The sequence below is a fragment of the Eleutherodactylus coqui genome, chromosome 2, assembly GCF_035609145.1.
Source record: "Eleutherodactylus coqui strain aEleCoq1 chromosome 2, aEleCoq1.hap1, whole genome shotgun sequence".
Lineage (NCBI taxonomy): Eukaryota > Metazoa > Chordata > Amphibia > Anura > Eleutherodactylidae > Eleutherodactylus > Eleutherodactylus coqui.
The window spans coordinates 56,107,016-56,124,533 of NC_089838.1; the positions used below are offsets into that span (position 1 = coordinate 56,107,016).

General features: G+C 41.3%; 1 protein-coding gene across 1 annotated transcript in view; it reads left to right on the top strand.

Moving 5' to 3' along the window:
• JADE2 (jade family PHD finger 2) overlaps positions 1 to 16,290 on the top strand; it is a 1,098,400-nt gene extending 1,082,110 nt beyond the window's left edge. The window contains 1 exon segment of the mRNA XM_066591009.1: positions 15,422 to 16,290. Within this exon segment, the coding sequence (XP_066447106.1) occupies positions 15,422 to 16,290 (869 nt within the window).
• Positions 16,291 to 17,518: the final 1,228 nt, after the last annotated feature.

A 17,518-nucleotide genomic window follows, 5' to 3' on the forward strand; every position in this document is an offset into this window, starting at 1 on the left:
CAGCCTTGAGATGCTGCCGTATAGGGTTTTGGAAACTGAGTCCTTCAAAAGTATCATGGAGGCGGCGGCCCCGCGCTACTCAGTTCCCAGTCGCCACTACTTTTCCCGATGTGCCGTCCCAGCCCTGCACGACCACGTCTCCCGCAACATTGTACGCGCCCTCACCAACGCGGTTACTGCCACGGTCCACTTAACTACGGACACGTGGACAAGCACAGGCGGGCAGGGCCACTACATCTCCCTGACGGCACATTGGGTGAATTTAGTGGAGGCTGGGACAGAGTCAGAGCCTGGGACGGCTCACGTCCTACCCACCCCCAGAATTGCGGGCCCCAGCTCGGTGCTGGTATCTGCGGAGGTGTATGCTTCCTCCACTAAAGCACCCTCCCCCTCCTCCTCCTCCTCTGTCTCGCAATCAAGATGTGTTAGCAGCAGCATGTCGCCAGCAGTCGGTGTCGCGCGGCGTGGCAGCACAGCGGTGGGCAAGCGTCAGCAGGCCGTGCTGAAACTACTCAGCTTAGGCGATAAGAGGCACACGGCCCACGAACTGCTGCAGGGTCTGACACAGCAGACCGACCGCTGGCTTGCGCCGCTGAGCCTCCAACCGGGCATGGTCGTGTGTGACAACGGCCGTAACCTGGTGGCGGCTCTGCAGCTCGGCAGCCTCACGCACGTGCCATGCCTGGCCCACGTCTTTAATTTGGTGGTTCAGCGCTTTCTGAAAAGCTACCCACGCTTGTCAGACCTGCTCGTAAAGGCGCGCCGGCTCTGCGCACATTTCCGCAAGTCCCACACAGACGCTGCCACCCTGCGCACCCTGCAACATCACTTTAAGCTGCCAGTGCACCGACTGCTGTGCGACGTGCCCACACGGTGGAACTCTACGCTCCACATGTTGGCCAGGCTCTATGAACAACGTAGAGCTATAGTCGAATACCAACTCCAACATGGGCGGCGCAGTGGGAGTCAGCCTCCTCAATTCCTTTCAGAAGAGTGGGCCTGGTTGGCAGACATCTGCCATGTCCTTGGTAATTTTGAGGAGTCTACCTAGGTGGTGAGCGGCGATGCTACAATCATTAGCGTCACCATTCCTCTGCTATGCATCTTGAGAAATTCCCTGCAAACCATAAAGGCAGCTGCTTTGCGCTCGGAAACGGGGGCGGGGGAAGACAGTATGCCGCTGGATAGTCAGGGCACCCTCCTGTCTATTTCTCAGCGCGTACAGGAGGAGGAGGAGGAGGATGAGGAGGAGGGGGAAGAGACAGCTTGGCCCGCTGCTGACGGTACACCGGCTGATTGCCTGTCATCCTTTCAGCGTGTATGGCCTGAGGAGGAGGAGGAGGAGGATCCTGAAAGTGACCTTCCTAGTGAAGACAGCCATGTGTTGCGTACTGGTACCCTGGCACACATGGCTGACTTCATGTTAGGATGCCTTTCTCGTGACCCTCGCGTTGCACGCATTCTGGCCACAACGGATTACTGGGTGTACACACTGCTCGACCCACGCTATAAGGAGAACCTACCCACTCTCATTCCCGAAGAGGAAAGGGGTTCGAGAGTGTTGCTATACCACAGGACCCTTGAGGACAAGCTGATGGTAAAATTCCCATCCGACAGCGCTAGTGGCAGAAGGTGCAGTACCGAGGGCAAGGTAGCAGGGGAGGTGCGGAGATCGAGCAGCATGTACATCCCAGGCAGTGCAACAGTCTTTAAGGGCCTGGCCAGCTTTATGGCTCCCCACCAAGACTGTGTCACCGCTCCCCAGTCAAGGCTGAGTCGGCGGGAGCACTGTAAAAGGATGGTGAGGGAGTACGTAGCCGATCGCACGACCATCCTCGGTGACGCCTCTGCCCCCTACAACTACTGGGTGTCGAAGCTGGACACGTGGCCTGAACTAGCGCTTTATGCCCTGGAGGTGCTTGCTTGTCCTGCGGCTAGCGTCTTGTCGGAGAGGGTGTTTAGTGCGGCTGGGGGAATCATCACAGATAAGCGTAGCCGCTTGTCAACCCACAGTGCCGACAGGCTAACACTCATCAAGATGAACAAAGGCTGGATTTCCCCAGACTTCTGTTCTCCACCAGCGGACAGCAGCGATACGTAAGCAATACGTAGGCTGCACCCGCGGATGGAAGCTACGTTCTCTCTCACCATCCAAAACGGGGACATTTCTGCTTCATCAATCTGTGTCTAATATTCCTCCTCCTCCTCCTCCTGCTACTCCTCCTGAAACCTCACGTAATCACGCTGAACGGGCAATTTTTCTTAGGGCCACAAGGCTCACTCAAATAATTTTTCTAAACAATTTTTAAAAGTTTCAATGCTCTTAAAAGCGTTGGAACTGTAACTTGAACCAATTTTTCGTTACACTGGGCTGCCTCCAGGCCTAGTTACCACTTAAGCCACATTAACCAAAGCAATTAATGGGTTTCACCTGCCCTCTTGGCTGGCCATGGCCAATTTTTGGGATGTACATTAGTACTGTTGATACAGCAATTTTTGTGGGCCCTCGCCTACAGTGTAATCAAATAAATTTTTAGCCCACCTGCATTAAGCACGACATTACTACCTCAGCTGTGTTGGGCAATGCAATGGGATATTTCTATGTACCGCCGGTGGGTTCCAGGGAGCCACCCATGCTGTAGGTGCACACGGAGTGTAACCTACATGTGTCCACTTGTAAAGAACCCCAGTCTGACTGGGGCATGCAGTGTGGGCCGAAGCCCACCTGTATTACGCACGACATTACTACCTCAGCTGTGTTGGGCAATGCAATGGGATATTTCTATGTACCGCCGGTGGCTTTCTGGCACCCACCCAGGCTGTGGGTCCACAGGGAGTGTAACCTACATGTGTCCACTTCTAAAGAACCCCAGTCAGACTGGGGCATGCAGTGTGGGCCGAAGCCCACCTGTATTACGCACGACATTACTACCTCAGCTGTGTTGGGCAATGCAATGGGATATTTCTATGTACCGCCGGTGGCTTCCTGGCACCCACCCAGGCAGTGGGTCCACAGGGAGTGTAACCTACATGTGTCCACTTGTAAAGAACCCCAGTCTGACTGGGGCATGCAGTGTGGGCCGAAGCCCACCTGTATTACGCACGACATTACTACCTCAGCTGTGTTGGGCAATGCAATGGGATATTTCTATGTACCGCCGGTGGGTTCCAGGGAGCCACCCATGCTGTAGGTGCACACGGAGTGTAACCTACATGTGTCCACTTGTAAAGAACCCCAGTCTGACTGGGGCATGCAGTGTGGGCCGAAGCCCACCTGTATTACGCACAACATTACTACCTCAGCTGTGTTGGGCAATGCAATGGGATATTTCTATGTACCGCCGGTGGCTTCCTGGCACCCACCCAGGCAGTGGGTCCACAGGGAGTGTAACCTACATGTGTCCACTTCTAAAGAACCCCAGTCAGACTGGGGCATGCAGTGTGGGCCGAAGCCCACCTGTATTACGCACGACATTACTACCTCAGCTGTGTTGGGCAATGCAATGGGATATTTCTATGTACCGCCGGTGGCTTCCTGGCACCCACCCAGGCAGTGGGTCAACAGGGAGTGTAACCTACATGTGTACACTTCTAAAGAACCCCAGTCAGACTGGGGCATGCAGTGTGGGCCGAAGCCCACCTCTATTACGCACGACATTACTACCTCAGCTGTGTTGGGCAATGCAATGGGATATTTTTGTGTACCGCCTGTGGGTTCCAGGGAGCCACCCATGCTGTCGGTCGACAGGGACTTCACAATAGGGAGTTGTACCTGCCTGTGTCTATGAATTAAAAAGCCCGGTCTAACTGGGGAATGCAGACACCTTGACAGAATGAATAGTGTGTGGCACATAGGTTCCCCATTGCTATGCCCACGTGTGCAGCTCCTGATGGCGGTGGCACAGGATTCTATTTCTCATTGCTTCTGTACAGCATTGTGGGCTATCGCCCCGCCCCTTTTAAAGAGGGTCGCTGCCTAGCCGTGCCAACCCTCTGCAGTGTGTGCCTGCGGTACCTCCTCATGGCAGACGCACTTATAAATAGACATGAGGGTGGTGTGGCATGAGGGCAGCTGAAGGCTGCGCAGGGACACTTTGGTGTGCGCTGTGGTGGTGGTGGGGGGGTTGGGCAGCATGTAACCCAGGAGAAGTGGCAGTGGAGTGTCATGCAGGCAGTGATTGTGCTTTGTTGGAGGTAGTGTGGTGCTTAGCTAAGGTATGCATTGCTAATGAGGGCTTTTCAGAAGTAAAAGTTGTTAGGAGGGGGGGCCCACTCTTGCCGCTATTGTGGCTTAATAGTGGGACCTGTGAACTTGAGATGCAGCCCAACATGTAGCCCCTCGCCTGCCCTATCCGTTGCTGTGTCGTTCCCATCACTTTCTTGAATTGCCCAGATTTTCACACATGAAAACCTTAGCGAGCATCAGCGAAATACAAAAATGTTCTCGTCGCCCATTGACTTCAATGGGGTTCGTTGTTCGAAACGAACCCTCGAACATCGCGGGAAGTTCGTTCCGAATAACGAACACCCGAACATTTTGGTGTTCGCTCATCTCTAGTCCCAACTCGATTATTCAATTCCATGCGCAAAAGAATTAGCGTCCAAATCTTACGTACGGAATGTAATTCTCTCACTTTCCGATGTTGTAGAAATGTGAAATTTGGCTCGTGCATTGATTATGTCATAAATAGGAAAAACTAATGGGTCCCAACTTGAATATTCAATTCTATGCGCAAAAGAATTAGCGTCCAAATTTTCCTTGCGGAATGAAACTTTCTCTCTTTCCGGTGTCATAGAAACATGAAATTTGGCACGAGCATTGATTATGTTATAAATAGGAAAAGCTAATGGGTCCCAACTCGATTATTCAATTCTATGCGCAAAAAAATTAGCATCCAAATTTTACATACGGAATGTAATTTTCTCACTTTCCTGTGTCATAGAAACATGAAATTTGGCACGAGCATTCATTATATCATAAATAGGAAAAGCTAATGGGTCCCAACTCGATTAATCACTTCTATGCACAAAAGAATTAGCGTCCACATTTTACAAACGGAATGTAATTTTCTCACTTTCCGGTGTCATGAAAACGTGAAATGTGGCACGAGCATTGATTATGTCATAAATAGGAAAAGCTAATGGGTCCCATCTCGATTATTCAATTCTATGCGCAAAAGAATTTGCATTCAAATTTTACGTACGGAATGATTTTTTTTTCACTTTCCGGTGTCAAAGAAACGTGAAATTTGGCACAAGCATTGATTATGTGATAAATAGGAAAACCTAATGTGTCCCAACTCGATTATTCAATTCTATGCGCAAAAGAATTAGCGTCCAAATTTTACGTACAGAATGTAATTTTCTCACTTTCCTGTGTCATAGAAACGTGAAATTTGGCACAAGCATTCATTATGTCATAAATAGGAAAAGCTAATGGGTCCCAACTCGATTATTCACGTGTATGCACAAAAGAATTAGCGTCCAAATTTTACGCACGGAATGTAATTTTCTCACTTTCCAGTGTCATAGAAACGTGAAATCTGCCACAAGCATTGAGTATGTTATTAATAGGAAAAGTTAATGTGTCCCAACTCTATTATTCAATTCTATGCGCAAAATAATTAGCGTCCACATTTTACGTATGGAATGTAGTTTTCTCACTTTCTGGTGTCATAGAACATGAAATTTGGCACGAGCATTGATTATGTCATAAATAGGAAAAGATAATGGGTCCCAACTTGATTATTCATTACTATACGCAAAAGAATTAGCGTCCAAATTTTACTTACGGAATGTAATTTTCTTACTTTCCGGTGTCATAGAAACGTGAAATTTGGCATGAGCATTGAGTATGTCAGAAATAGGAAAAGCTAATGGGTCCCAACTCGATTATTCAATTCTATGCGCAAAAGAATGAGCGTCCAAATTTTACACACAGATTGTAACTTTCTCACTTTCCGGTGTCATAGAAACGTGAAATTTGGCACGAGCATTAATATGTTATAAATAGGAAAAGCTAATGGGTCCCATCTCGATTATTTAATTCTATGCGAAAAAGAATTTGCGTTCAAATTTTACGTACGGAATGATTTTTTTTCACTTTCCGGTGTCAAAGAAACGTGAAATTTGGCACGAGCATTGATTATGTGATAAATAGGAAAACCTAATGTGTCCCAACTCGATTATTCAATTCTATGCGCAAAAGAATTAGCGTCCAAATTTAACGTACAGAATGTAGTTTTCTCACTTTCCTGTGTCATAGAAACATGAAATTTGGCACGAGCATTCATTATATCATAAATAGGAAAAGCTAATGGGTCCCAACTCGATTAATCACTTCTATGCACAAAAGAATTAGCGTCCACATTTTACATACGGAATGTAATTTTCTCACTTTCCGGTGTCATGAAAACGTGAAATGTGGCACGAGCATTGATTATGTCATAAATAGGAAAAGCTAATGGGTCCCATCTCGATTATTCAATTCTATGCGCAAAAGAATTTGCGTTCAAATTTTACTTACGGAATGTAATTTTCTCACTTTCCGGTGTCATAAAAACGTGAAATTTGGCACGAGCATTAATTAATATGTTAGAAATAGGAAAAGCTAATGGGTCCCATCTCGATTATTTAATTCTATGCGAAAAAGAATTTGCGTTCAAATTTTACGTACAGAATGTAATTTTCTCACTTTCCTGTGTCATAGAAACGTGAAATTTGGCACGAGCATTCATTATATCATAATTAGGAAAAACTAATGGGTCCCAACTTGATTATTCACTTCTATGCACAAAAGAATTAGCGTCCAAATTTTACGTACGGAATGTAATTTTCTCACTTTCCGGTGTCATAGAAACATGAAATTTGGCACGAGCATTGATTATGTCATAAATAGGAAAAGCTAATGGGTCCCAACTCGATTATTCAATTCTATGCGCAAAAAAATTAGCATCCAAATTTTACATACGGAATGTAATTTTCTCACTTTCCGGTGTCATGAAAACGTGAAATGTGACACGAGCATTGATTATGTCATATTTAGGAAAAGCTAATGGGTCCCATCTCGATTATTCAATTCTATGCACAAAAGAATTTGCGTTCAAATTTTACGTACGGAATGATTTTCTTTTCACTTTCCGGTGTCAAAGAAACGTGAAATTTGGCACAAGCATTGATTATGTGATAAATAGGAAAACCTAATGTGTCCCAACTCGATTATTCAATTCTATGCGCAAAAGAATTAGCGTCCAAATTTTACGTACAGAATGTAATTTTCTCACTTTCCTGTGTCATAGAAACGTGAAATTTGGCACAAGCATTCATTATGTCATAAATAGGAAAAGCTAATGGGTCCCAACGCGATTATTCACGTGTATGCACAAAAGAATTAGCGTCCAAATTTTACGCACGGAATGTAATTTTCTCACTTTCCAGTGTCAAAGAAACGTGAAATTTGGCACAAGCATTGAGTATGTTATTAATAGGAAAAGTTAATGTGTCCCAACTCTATTATTCAATTCTATGCGCAAAATAATTAGCGTCCACATTTTACGTATGGAATGTAGTTTTCTCACTTTCTGGTGTCATAGAAACATGAAATTTGGCACGAGCATTGATTATGTCATAAATAGGAAAAGATAATGGGTCCCAACTTGATTATTCATTACTATACGCAAAAGAATTAGCGTCTAAATTTTACTTACGGAATGTAATTTTCTTACTTTCCGGTGTCATAGAAACGTGAAATTTGGCATGAGCATTGAGTATGTCAGAAATAGGAAAAGCTAATGGGTCCCAACTCGATTATTCAATTCTATGCGCAAAAGAATGAGCGTCCAAATTTTACACACAGATTGTAACTTTCTCACTTTCCGGTGTCATAGAAACGTGAAATTTGGCACGAGCATTAATATGTTATAAATAGGAAAAGCTAATGGGTCCCATCTCGATTATTTAATTCTATGCGCAAAAGAATTAGCGTCCAAATTTAACGTACAGAATGTAGTTTTCTCACTTTCCTGTGTCATAGAAACATGAAATTTGGCACGAGCATTCATTATATCATAAATAGGAAAAGCTAATGGGTCCCAACTCGATTAATCACTTCTATGCACAAAAGAATTAGCGTCCACATTTTACATACGGAATGTAATTTTCTCACTTTCCGGTGTCATGAAAACGTGAAATGTGGCACGAGCATTGATTATGTCATAAATAGGAAAAGCTAATGGGTCCCAACTCGATTATTCAATTCTATGCACAAAAGAATTTGCGTTCAAATTTTACGTACGGAATGATTTTTTTTTCACTTTCCGGTGTCAAAGAAACGTGAAATTTGGCACAAGCATTGATTATGTGATAAATAGGAAAACCTAATGTGTCCCAACTCGATTATTCAATTCTATGCGCAAAAGAATTAGCGTCCAAATTTTACGTACAGAATGTAATTTTCTCACTTTCCTGTGTCATAGAAACGTGAAATTTGGCACGAGCATTGATTATGTCATAAATAGGAAAAGATAATGGGTCCCAACTTGATTATTCATTACTATACGCAAAAGAATTAGCGTCCAAGTTTTACTTACGGAATGTAATTTTCTCACTTTCCGGTGTCATAGAAACGTGAAATTTGGCACGAGCATTAATTAATATGTTAGAAATAGGAAAAGCTAATGGGTCCCATCTCGATTATTTAATTCTATGCGAAAAAGAATTTGCGTTCAAATTTTACGTACAGAATGTAATTTTCTCACTTTCCTGTGTCAAAGAAACGTGAAATTTGGCACGAGCATTCATTATATCATAAATAGGAAAAACTAATGGGTCCCAACTTGATTATTCACTTCTATGCACAAAAGAATTAGCGTCCAAATTTTACGTACGGAATGTAATTTTCTCACTTTCCGGTGTCATAGAAACATGAAATTTGGCACGAGCATTGATTATGTCATAAATAGGAAAAGCTAATGGGTCCCAACTCGATTATTCAATTCTATGCGCAAAAAAATTAGCATCCAAATTTTACATACGGAATGTAATTTTCTCACTTTCCGGTGTCATGAAAACGTGAAATGTGACACGAGCATTGATTATGTCATAAATAGGAAAAGCTAATGGGTCCCATCTCGATTATTCAATTCTATGCGCAAAAGAATTTGCGTTCAAATTTTACGTACGGAATGATTTTTTTTTCACTTTCCGGTGTCAAAGAAACGTGAAATTTGGCACAAGCATTGATTATGTGATAAATAGGAAAACCTAATGTGTCCCAACTCGATTATTCAATTCTATGCGCAAAAGAATTAGCGTCCAAATTTTACGTACGGAATCTAATTTTCTCACTTTCCTGTGTCATAGAAACGTGAAATTTGGCACAAGCATTCATTATGTCATAAATAGGAAAAGCTAATGGGTCCCAACTTGATTATTCACGTCTATGCACAAAAGAATTAGCGTCCAAATTTTACGCACGGAATGTAATTTTCTCACTTTCCGGTGTCATGAAAACGTGAAATGTGGCACGAGCATTGATTATGTCATAAATAGGAAAAGCTAATGGGTCCCAACTCTATTATTCAATTCTATGCACAAAAGAATTAGCGTCCAAATTTTACGTACGGAATGTAATTTTCTCACTTTCTGGTGTCATAGAAACGTGAAATTTGGCATAAGCATTGATTATGTCATAAATAGGAAAAGCTAATGGGTCCCAACTCGATTATTCATTACTATACGCAGAAGAATTAGCGTCCAAATTTTACGTACGAAATGTAATTTTCTCACTTTCCGGTGTCATAGAAACGTGAAATTTGGCATGAGCATTGAGTATGTCATAAATAGGAAAAGCTAATGGGTCCCAACTCGATTATTCAATTCTATGCGCAAAAGAATTAGCATCCAAATTTTACGCACAGAATGTAACTTTCTCACTTTCCGGTGTCAGAAACGTGAAATTTGGCACGAGCATTAATATGTTATAAATAGGAAAAGCTAATGGGTCCCATCTCGATTATTTAATTCTATGCGAAAAAGAATTTGCGTTCAAATTTTACGTACGGAATGATTTTTTTTTCACTTTCCGGTGTCAAAGAAACGTGAAATTTGGCATGAGCATTGATTATGTGATAAATAGGAAAACCTAATGTGTCCCAACTCGATTATTCAATTCTATGCGCAAAAGAATTAGCGTCCAAATTTTACGTACAGAATGTAATTTTCTCACTTTCCTGTGTCATAGAAACGTGAAATTTGGCACGAGCATTCATTATATCATAAATAGGAAAAGCTAATGGGTCCCAACTCGATTATTCACTTCTATGCACAAAAGAATTAGCGTCCAAATTTTACGTACGGAATGTAATTTTCTCACTTTCCGGTGTCATAGAAACATGACATTTGGCACAAGCATTGATTATGTCATAAATAGGAAAAGCTAATGGGTCACAACTCTATTATTGAATTCTATGCGCAAAAAAATTTGCATCCAAATTTTACATACGGAATTTAATTTTCTCACTTTCCGGTGTCATGAAAACGTGAAATGTGGCACGAGCATTGATTATGTCATAAATAGGAAAAGCTAATGGGTCCCATCTCGATTATTCAATTCTATGCACAAAAGAATTTGCGTTCAAATTTTACGTACGGAATGATTTTTTTTTCACTTTCCGGTGTCAAAGAAACGTGAAATTTGGCACAAGCATTGATTATGTGATAAATAGGAAAACCTTATGTGTCCCAACTCGATTATTCAATTCTATGCGCAAAAGAATTAGCGTCCAAATTTTACGCACGGAATGTAATTTTCTCACTTTCCAGTGTCATAGAAACGTGAAATTTGGCACGAGCATTGATTATGTCATAATTAGGAAAAGCTAATGTGTCCCAACTCTATTATTCAATTCTATGCGCAAAAGAATTAGCGTCCAAATTTTACGTACGGAATGTAATTTTCTCATTTTCTGGTGTCATAGAAACGTGAAATTTGGCATAAGCATTGATTATGTCATAAATAGGAAAAGCTAATGGGTCCCATCTCGATTATTCACGTCTATGCGCAAAAGAATTTGCGTCCACATTTTACGTGCGGAATGATTTTTTTTTCACTTTCCGGTGTCATAGAAACGTGAAATTTGGCACAAGCATTCATTATGTCATAAATAGGAAAAGCTAATGGGTCCCAACTCGATTATTCACGTCTATGCACAAAAGAATTAGCGTCCAAATTTTACTTACGGAATGTAATTTTCTCACTTTCCGGTGTCATAGAAATGTGAAATTTGGCACGAGCATTAATTAATATGTTGTAAATAGGAAAAGCTAATGGGTCCCATCTCGATTATTTAATTGTATGCGAAAAAGAATTTGCGTTCAAATTTTACGTACAGAATGTAATTTTCTCACTTTCCTGTGTCATAGAAACGTGAAATTTGGCATGAGCATTCATTATATCATAAATAGGAAAAACTAATGGGTCCCAACTCGATTATTCACTTCTATGCACAAAAGAATTAGCGTCCAAATTTTACGTACGGAATGAAATTTTCTCACTTTCCGGTGTCATAGAAACATGAAATTTGGCACTAGCATTGATTATGTCATAAATAGGAAAAGCTAATGTGTCCCAACTCTATTATTCAATTCTATGCGCAAAAAAATTAGTATCCAAATTTTACATACGGAATTTAATTTTCTCACTTTCCGGTGTCATGAAAACGTGAAATGTGGCACGAGCATTGATTATGTCATAAATAGGAAAAGCTAATGGGTCCCATCTCGATTATTCACGTCTATGCGCAAAAGAATTTGCGTCCAAATTTTACGTGCGGAATGATTTTTTTTTCACTTTCCGGTGTCATAGAAACGTGAAATTTGGCACAAGCATTCATTATGTCATAAATAGGAAAAGCTAATGGGTCCCAACTCGATTATTCACGTCTATGCACAAAAGAATTAGCGTCCAAATTTTACGCACGGAATGTAATTTTCTCACTTTCCTGTGTCATAGAAACGTGAAATTTGGCACGAGCATTGATTATGTCATAAATAGGAAAAGCTAATGTGTCCCAACTCGATTATTCAATTCTATGCGCAAAAGAATTAGCGTCCACATTTTACGTACGGAATGTAGTTTTCTCACTTTCTGGTGTCATAGAAACGTGAAATTTGGCACGAGCATTGTTTATGTCATAAAGAAAAAAAGATAATGGGTCCCAACTTGATTATTCATTACTATACGCAAAAGAATTAGCGTCCAAATTTTACGCACAGAATGTAACTTTCTCACTTTCCGGTGTCATAGAAACGTGAAATTTGGCATGAGCATTAATATGTTATAAATAGGAAAAGCTAATGGGTCCCATCTCGATTATTGAATTCTATGCGCAAAAGAATTTGCGTTCAAATTTTACGTACGGAATGATTTTTTTTTCACTTTCCGGTGTCAAAGAAACGTGAAATTTGGCACGAGCATTGATTATGTGATAAATAGGAAAACCTAATGTGTCCCAACTCGATTATTCAATTCTATGCGCAAAAGAATTAGCGTCCAAATTTTACGTACGGAATGTAATTTTCTCACTTTCCGGTGTCATAGAAATGTGAAATTTGGCACGAGCATTCATTATGTCATAAATAGGAAAAGCTAATGGGTCCCAACTCGATTATTCACTTCTATGCGCAAAAAAATTAGCATCCAAATTTTACATAAGGAATGTAATTTTCTCACTTTCCGGTGTCATAGAAACGTGAAATGTGGCACGAGCATTGATTATGTCATAAATAGGAAAAGCCAATGGGTCCCAACTCGATTATTCAATTCTATGCGCAAAAGAATTAGCGTCCAAATTTTACGCACGGAATCTAATTCTCTCACTTCCTGATGTCATAGAAACTTGAAAGGAAACGTCCCATGGTTACCTCCCCGTGGTGTTTCCTGGGTAACGCAGAGAACTATGCAAAATGGTGGACATATGTTTTTCCGCTATCTCTAAAGTAACCTCGGCTTCAAAATATTTTCCGTGTGAACACCAGATAAACACCAGTACCAAATTAACTCGGGCGAAGTCGGGTATATCAGCTAGTATATATATAACAAATGTCTGTCTTCGCAGCAACGTGTGACGGGTAAGCTAGTTTCCTACAAATTATCAAAACTTTAGTTTCTCCTACCCATGCTAAAATTCAGACTGATTTTCTACATTCTGAATAAACGCACACTTTATTACACTCTACTTACATTATACTTGGGCTAAGAGCTTTTGTCTTTTTCCTATTTTAAATGATCCAGTTTCAGAAAAAAATGTGAAGTTTTCGGAAATGAAAAAAACAGACACCGCTCTGGGACCAATTGTGGGGTCTTACAGATGTAGAAATTAGGACTCATCGGGTGTTCAGGCAGTGACCTTAGTGAAAAGAGTCCACTCTAACATCAAATGATCCAAGCATGCCTTAGCAACAAAGTGTCCTCACATTCTCATGTCTAGCATGGTCTTTTACCCAGAACCAAGGTGAGAGCATATCTCAGACACGTAAAGTAAACTACATATATGCTCTAAATGATTACTGCATTAGGGTTGGTCCACCGTTTTGGGTGAGCATGGCTTTCAGACATAATGGAACAGATTACATTAGCAGACCATAATCAACTCGACCCATGTCTGCTGCAGCTCTGTCAGTTGGTGCACATTTTGTGGATCAATGGAGGTTGCAGCCTGGCGATTTGGTGGCGAAGGCAGTATGGAAAATTCCTTGTATTCCTTCAATCACTGCCTAGTGATTTAAGCTTGATACCATGGAGTATTGTCCTGTTGAAAGTTTGCACTATGATCGGGGAAGACTTTGTGAAGACATAAGTGCAGGTGATTAGCTAACAGGTCTTGTAACGTTCAAGCTCTGATATATCCTTTTTGAGTACTGTTGCCCAAAATTGTACACAATATTCCATGTATGGTCTGATCAGATCAGTGACTTGTAAAGAGGAAAACCAATGTTCTCATCATGTGCCCCTATATGCACCCGATGATCCTGTTTGTCTTGTCCAAGATATTTGGTCGAGGTACCTACTGACCTCTTAATTTAAGGCAGTGTACTTGCGAACTTCAGTCTTCCATGGATCCACCATGTTCATAGCACATTCGCACAAAAGGTGTTAACTAGATGTGTATATGTGCCAGGGTCCACTTATGGCAATGGTGCTGAGCACCCCGGGGCATATAATGTACAGTACACCTTTCTTTTTTAAAATGTCTAGCCAAGTTATATTGGGTGTAGTGAAAAAGACCGATGCAGCACTACATCTCTATACTGGTGTCCTGTATTAAAATAGCAATCACATTCTTGAATAGAAAGGCATAGATGCACTACACAATGGTATTGTGAATGTCCCCCTGGTGGCCCCGGAACATGGATTTTAATTTTGTGTTGTGGCTCCTGTAAGTACAACCCAATGGCAAAGTTGAAGAGTAGCATGTGAGTAGCAGAAATTTTCTCACCGTGTACTTTCTAATTGCTGTGGGACTGCTGCAATGACTGAAGAAAAACAAAATTATCTTACAGATATGATAGCTTTCAATGGCTAAGAAATCATGACACAGCAGCTGTGGTATGCAAGAAGGTCCAGGCTGATGTCAACACCTCAGCCCCCGTTCATGTGACTGTAAAGTTGGCACGTGCGCCCTGTCATTTGGCACTGGGCGCCAACAAGTTAACATCTATCTGCCGGTGTGAAGCTTGATTGGTTGGTGGAGATGGTGGTTCTCCCACCATGCAATCAGCCCCTCCTCTTAGCTAGCGCCGGTTATTCCTCTGCATGGTGGAGTTCTGGTGGGGTCCATGCTCTCCTAGTGTAACCATTTGTCATTTAAGTCCCTGGTCTTCATACTATTTGTTTGTAATTAGATATCTGTTTCATGTAGCTATTGCTATTTACATCTATCAACTGTCACCCGACTTTTACCATCTAGGGACAGTCTAAGTAGCCATCAGGTTCCAATTGTGGAGTTGCCCTCATCAGGGTTTTCCTATATTAGTGTGATAGTGTGAGATTTTCCTTTTCCCTTTTTGTTTCATTATACACAGTTTTGTTATCCAGGTTTTCAAACTGTGTGTATATCCATCCAGTTGGACATTTATTACATCCGACCCAGATATGGTGTTTTGGGTTCTGTCTCAGATGTAACAAGAGTTTATCAAAATAATGGTAACACCTAGATTTTTATTATGAATCTCTAATTTTGATATTATGATAAACCTCATATGTGTGAGTGTGGTGTTTCTTCAGATATTTTGTTATACCATGCCTTATGAAGAGACCTAAGAAGTATTGAAAGCTTGCTTCTACACTATTTTTTTGTAAGAAAATGTACTATGAATCAAAGTGCTCTGAAATAATTTTAAGGCTTTTGGTTTCTTCTTGCAGATCTGACATCATTTCCAATAGATGGAACATTTTTTAGCAGCTGGTTGGCTCAACCAGTTCAAATCACCACTGAGAACATGAAAATGACTCAATGGTCCTTAAACAATGGCCACAGGGAGAATGATGCCTCAGGGCTTCTTTCTGAGGAACTGTTACAAGATGAAGAGACATTGTTAAGCATAATGATGGATAACTCGCTAAAGTCTCCTTTTAAGCAGATGGAAATTGTAAAGAAGGTAAAAACCAAAACAAGAGCAAATGGAAAGAAAAAAGCTCTCAGAAACAGCCATGACATTATTTCACAGGATGACCAACTTGGCTTGTGGAATGATTTGAAGTGCATGACTGGGGAAGCAGAAATGCCCTCCAGCTGCAGTCAATGACCCAACCGAACTGGTAAAGGATTTGCCAAGGTACACATGGATAAAAAAGGGCACAGTGAGAAAAAAACCTTAAAGAAAGGTTCTGTACTTTCATCTGTGCTAAAGACCAATGACTCGCAGGGCTTTCCAGATCTCAGTAAAGTAGACAATGAGGAAATGGCAGCAAAATTTGTTCAACCTGAGTCCAATTCTCCTGTCAAAGTGCCTGACTCACTAGGTTGTGTAAAGTCAATGGTGAGATTTAGATTAGCAAAGGGTGGGAAGACCAGTTTGGAGTCACAGAGAGAGAATTATGAAAGGGCAAATGGACCCCAAGTGAAAGAAATGCCCAAAGCAAACTCACATTTCGACATTGAAACTGATGGCTACTACTCAGATGTAGAAATGACCGGCTCTGAGGAGGAATCATGTCAAGGAAAAACACAGCTTAAACAATTCAAGCCCTCAAGTGACGACATTGTCCGAGTGAGTGTTTTGGCATCTTAATTTTTTCAGCTCACAAGAAACTGGAATGTTTGATGATGCCTAAACCATGATATGACTGCCATTTACAACTTCTGCTGCTCAGCAGATATGTCTGTTATATATATATATATATATATATATATATATATATATATATATATATATATATATATATATATATATATATATATATATATGTGTGTGTTTTACATATTCTGCATATATGTAACATGTCTTTCCAGCACAGTTGTTTATCTCTACCTGTATACATATTTAAGCCTCACAGACATAGATAATTGTACTGTAGATGTCCCTTTGTAGCTAACATGCATTTCCCAGTTAATTGCAAGCATGTGCATCAGGGGAACTGTGCTTCGTTTTCAACAGCAGGCCATTCAACAATGGATTTGACTACAACTGTAGTGATAATGGGCATTAAATTTATGATAGGACATGATTAGTTTGTGAGTTAAAGTTTTTCCCATGATCATTTACTATACCTTTATTTACTAAAATAAGCAGATTGATACTAGTAATTTAAAGCACAAATACAATGCTTATTTGAATAAAGCACTTATTATACGTAGAGGAAGGCAACTGTTGCTATTGTAAAAGTTTACCCTGACCTCATTATCTTCCCTTCAGGGCTGTTTTGTTGACCATGAACAGACATAAGAACAGCAGAAATGTGCAGCACTATGAACCAACCAAGGTTCTCCTTGCAAACAGCTATTGAAAGATAATTAAGATGACTATGTCACTGTCTTTTTTCACTCCTTTCTGAGGTAGTGATAGTCACACGGATTACAGTGATATGTCTGCTGTATGGAGCTGTGCAGGAGCTTTGAAGTAGTCCTGGGTATTCATGACGTGGAAGCTTGCTGTTTCCCCTTCCGCCAGAGAATAATTGACAGCTCTCTGCTCATTACTGTGCATAGAGAGAGAGAGCTGCCAATTATTGGCTGAAGGGTGGGGTGGGTGTGACTAGGCTGAAGCTCAGAATATGCAGGACTAGGTCTGTGTCTAGCTGCTACTAATAACATACAAGTTTCTCCAAAACTACTGCACAGATACATACAGCAGACATATCAGTGTGACAGGCACTACCGTATGTTGTTCTCTGTTAAGGCTGCAAAAAGATGGTGACACAATCTATTTAAGCCCTCTAACAGCTGGTTCTATTTACTTGCTCAGATGGACAAATCAGGCTTCACCTATATGGTTGGGCCAGTAGGGAAAACATAGGTGT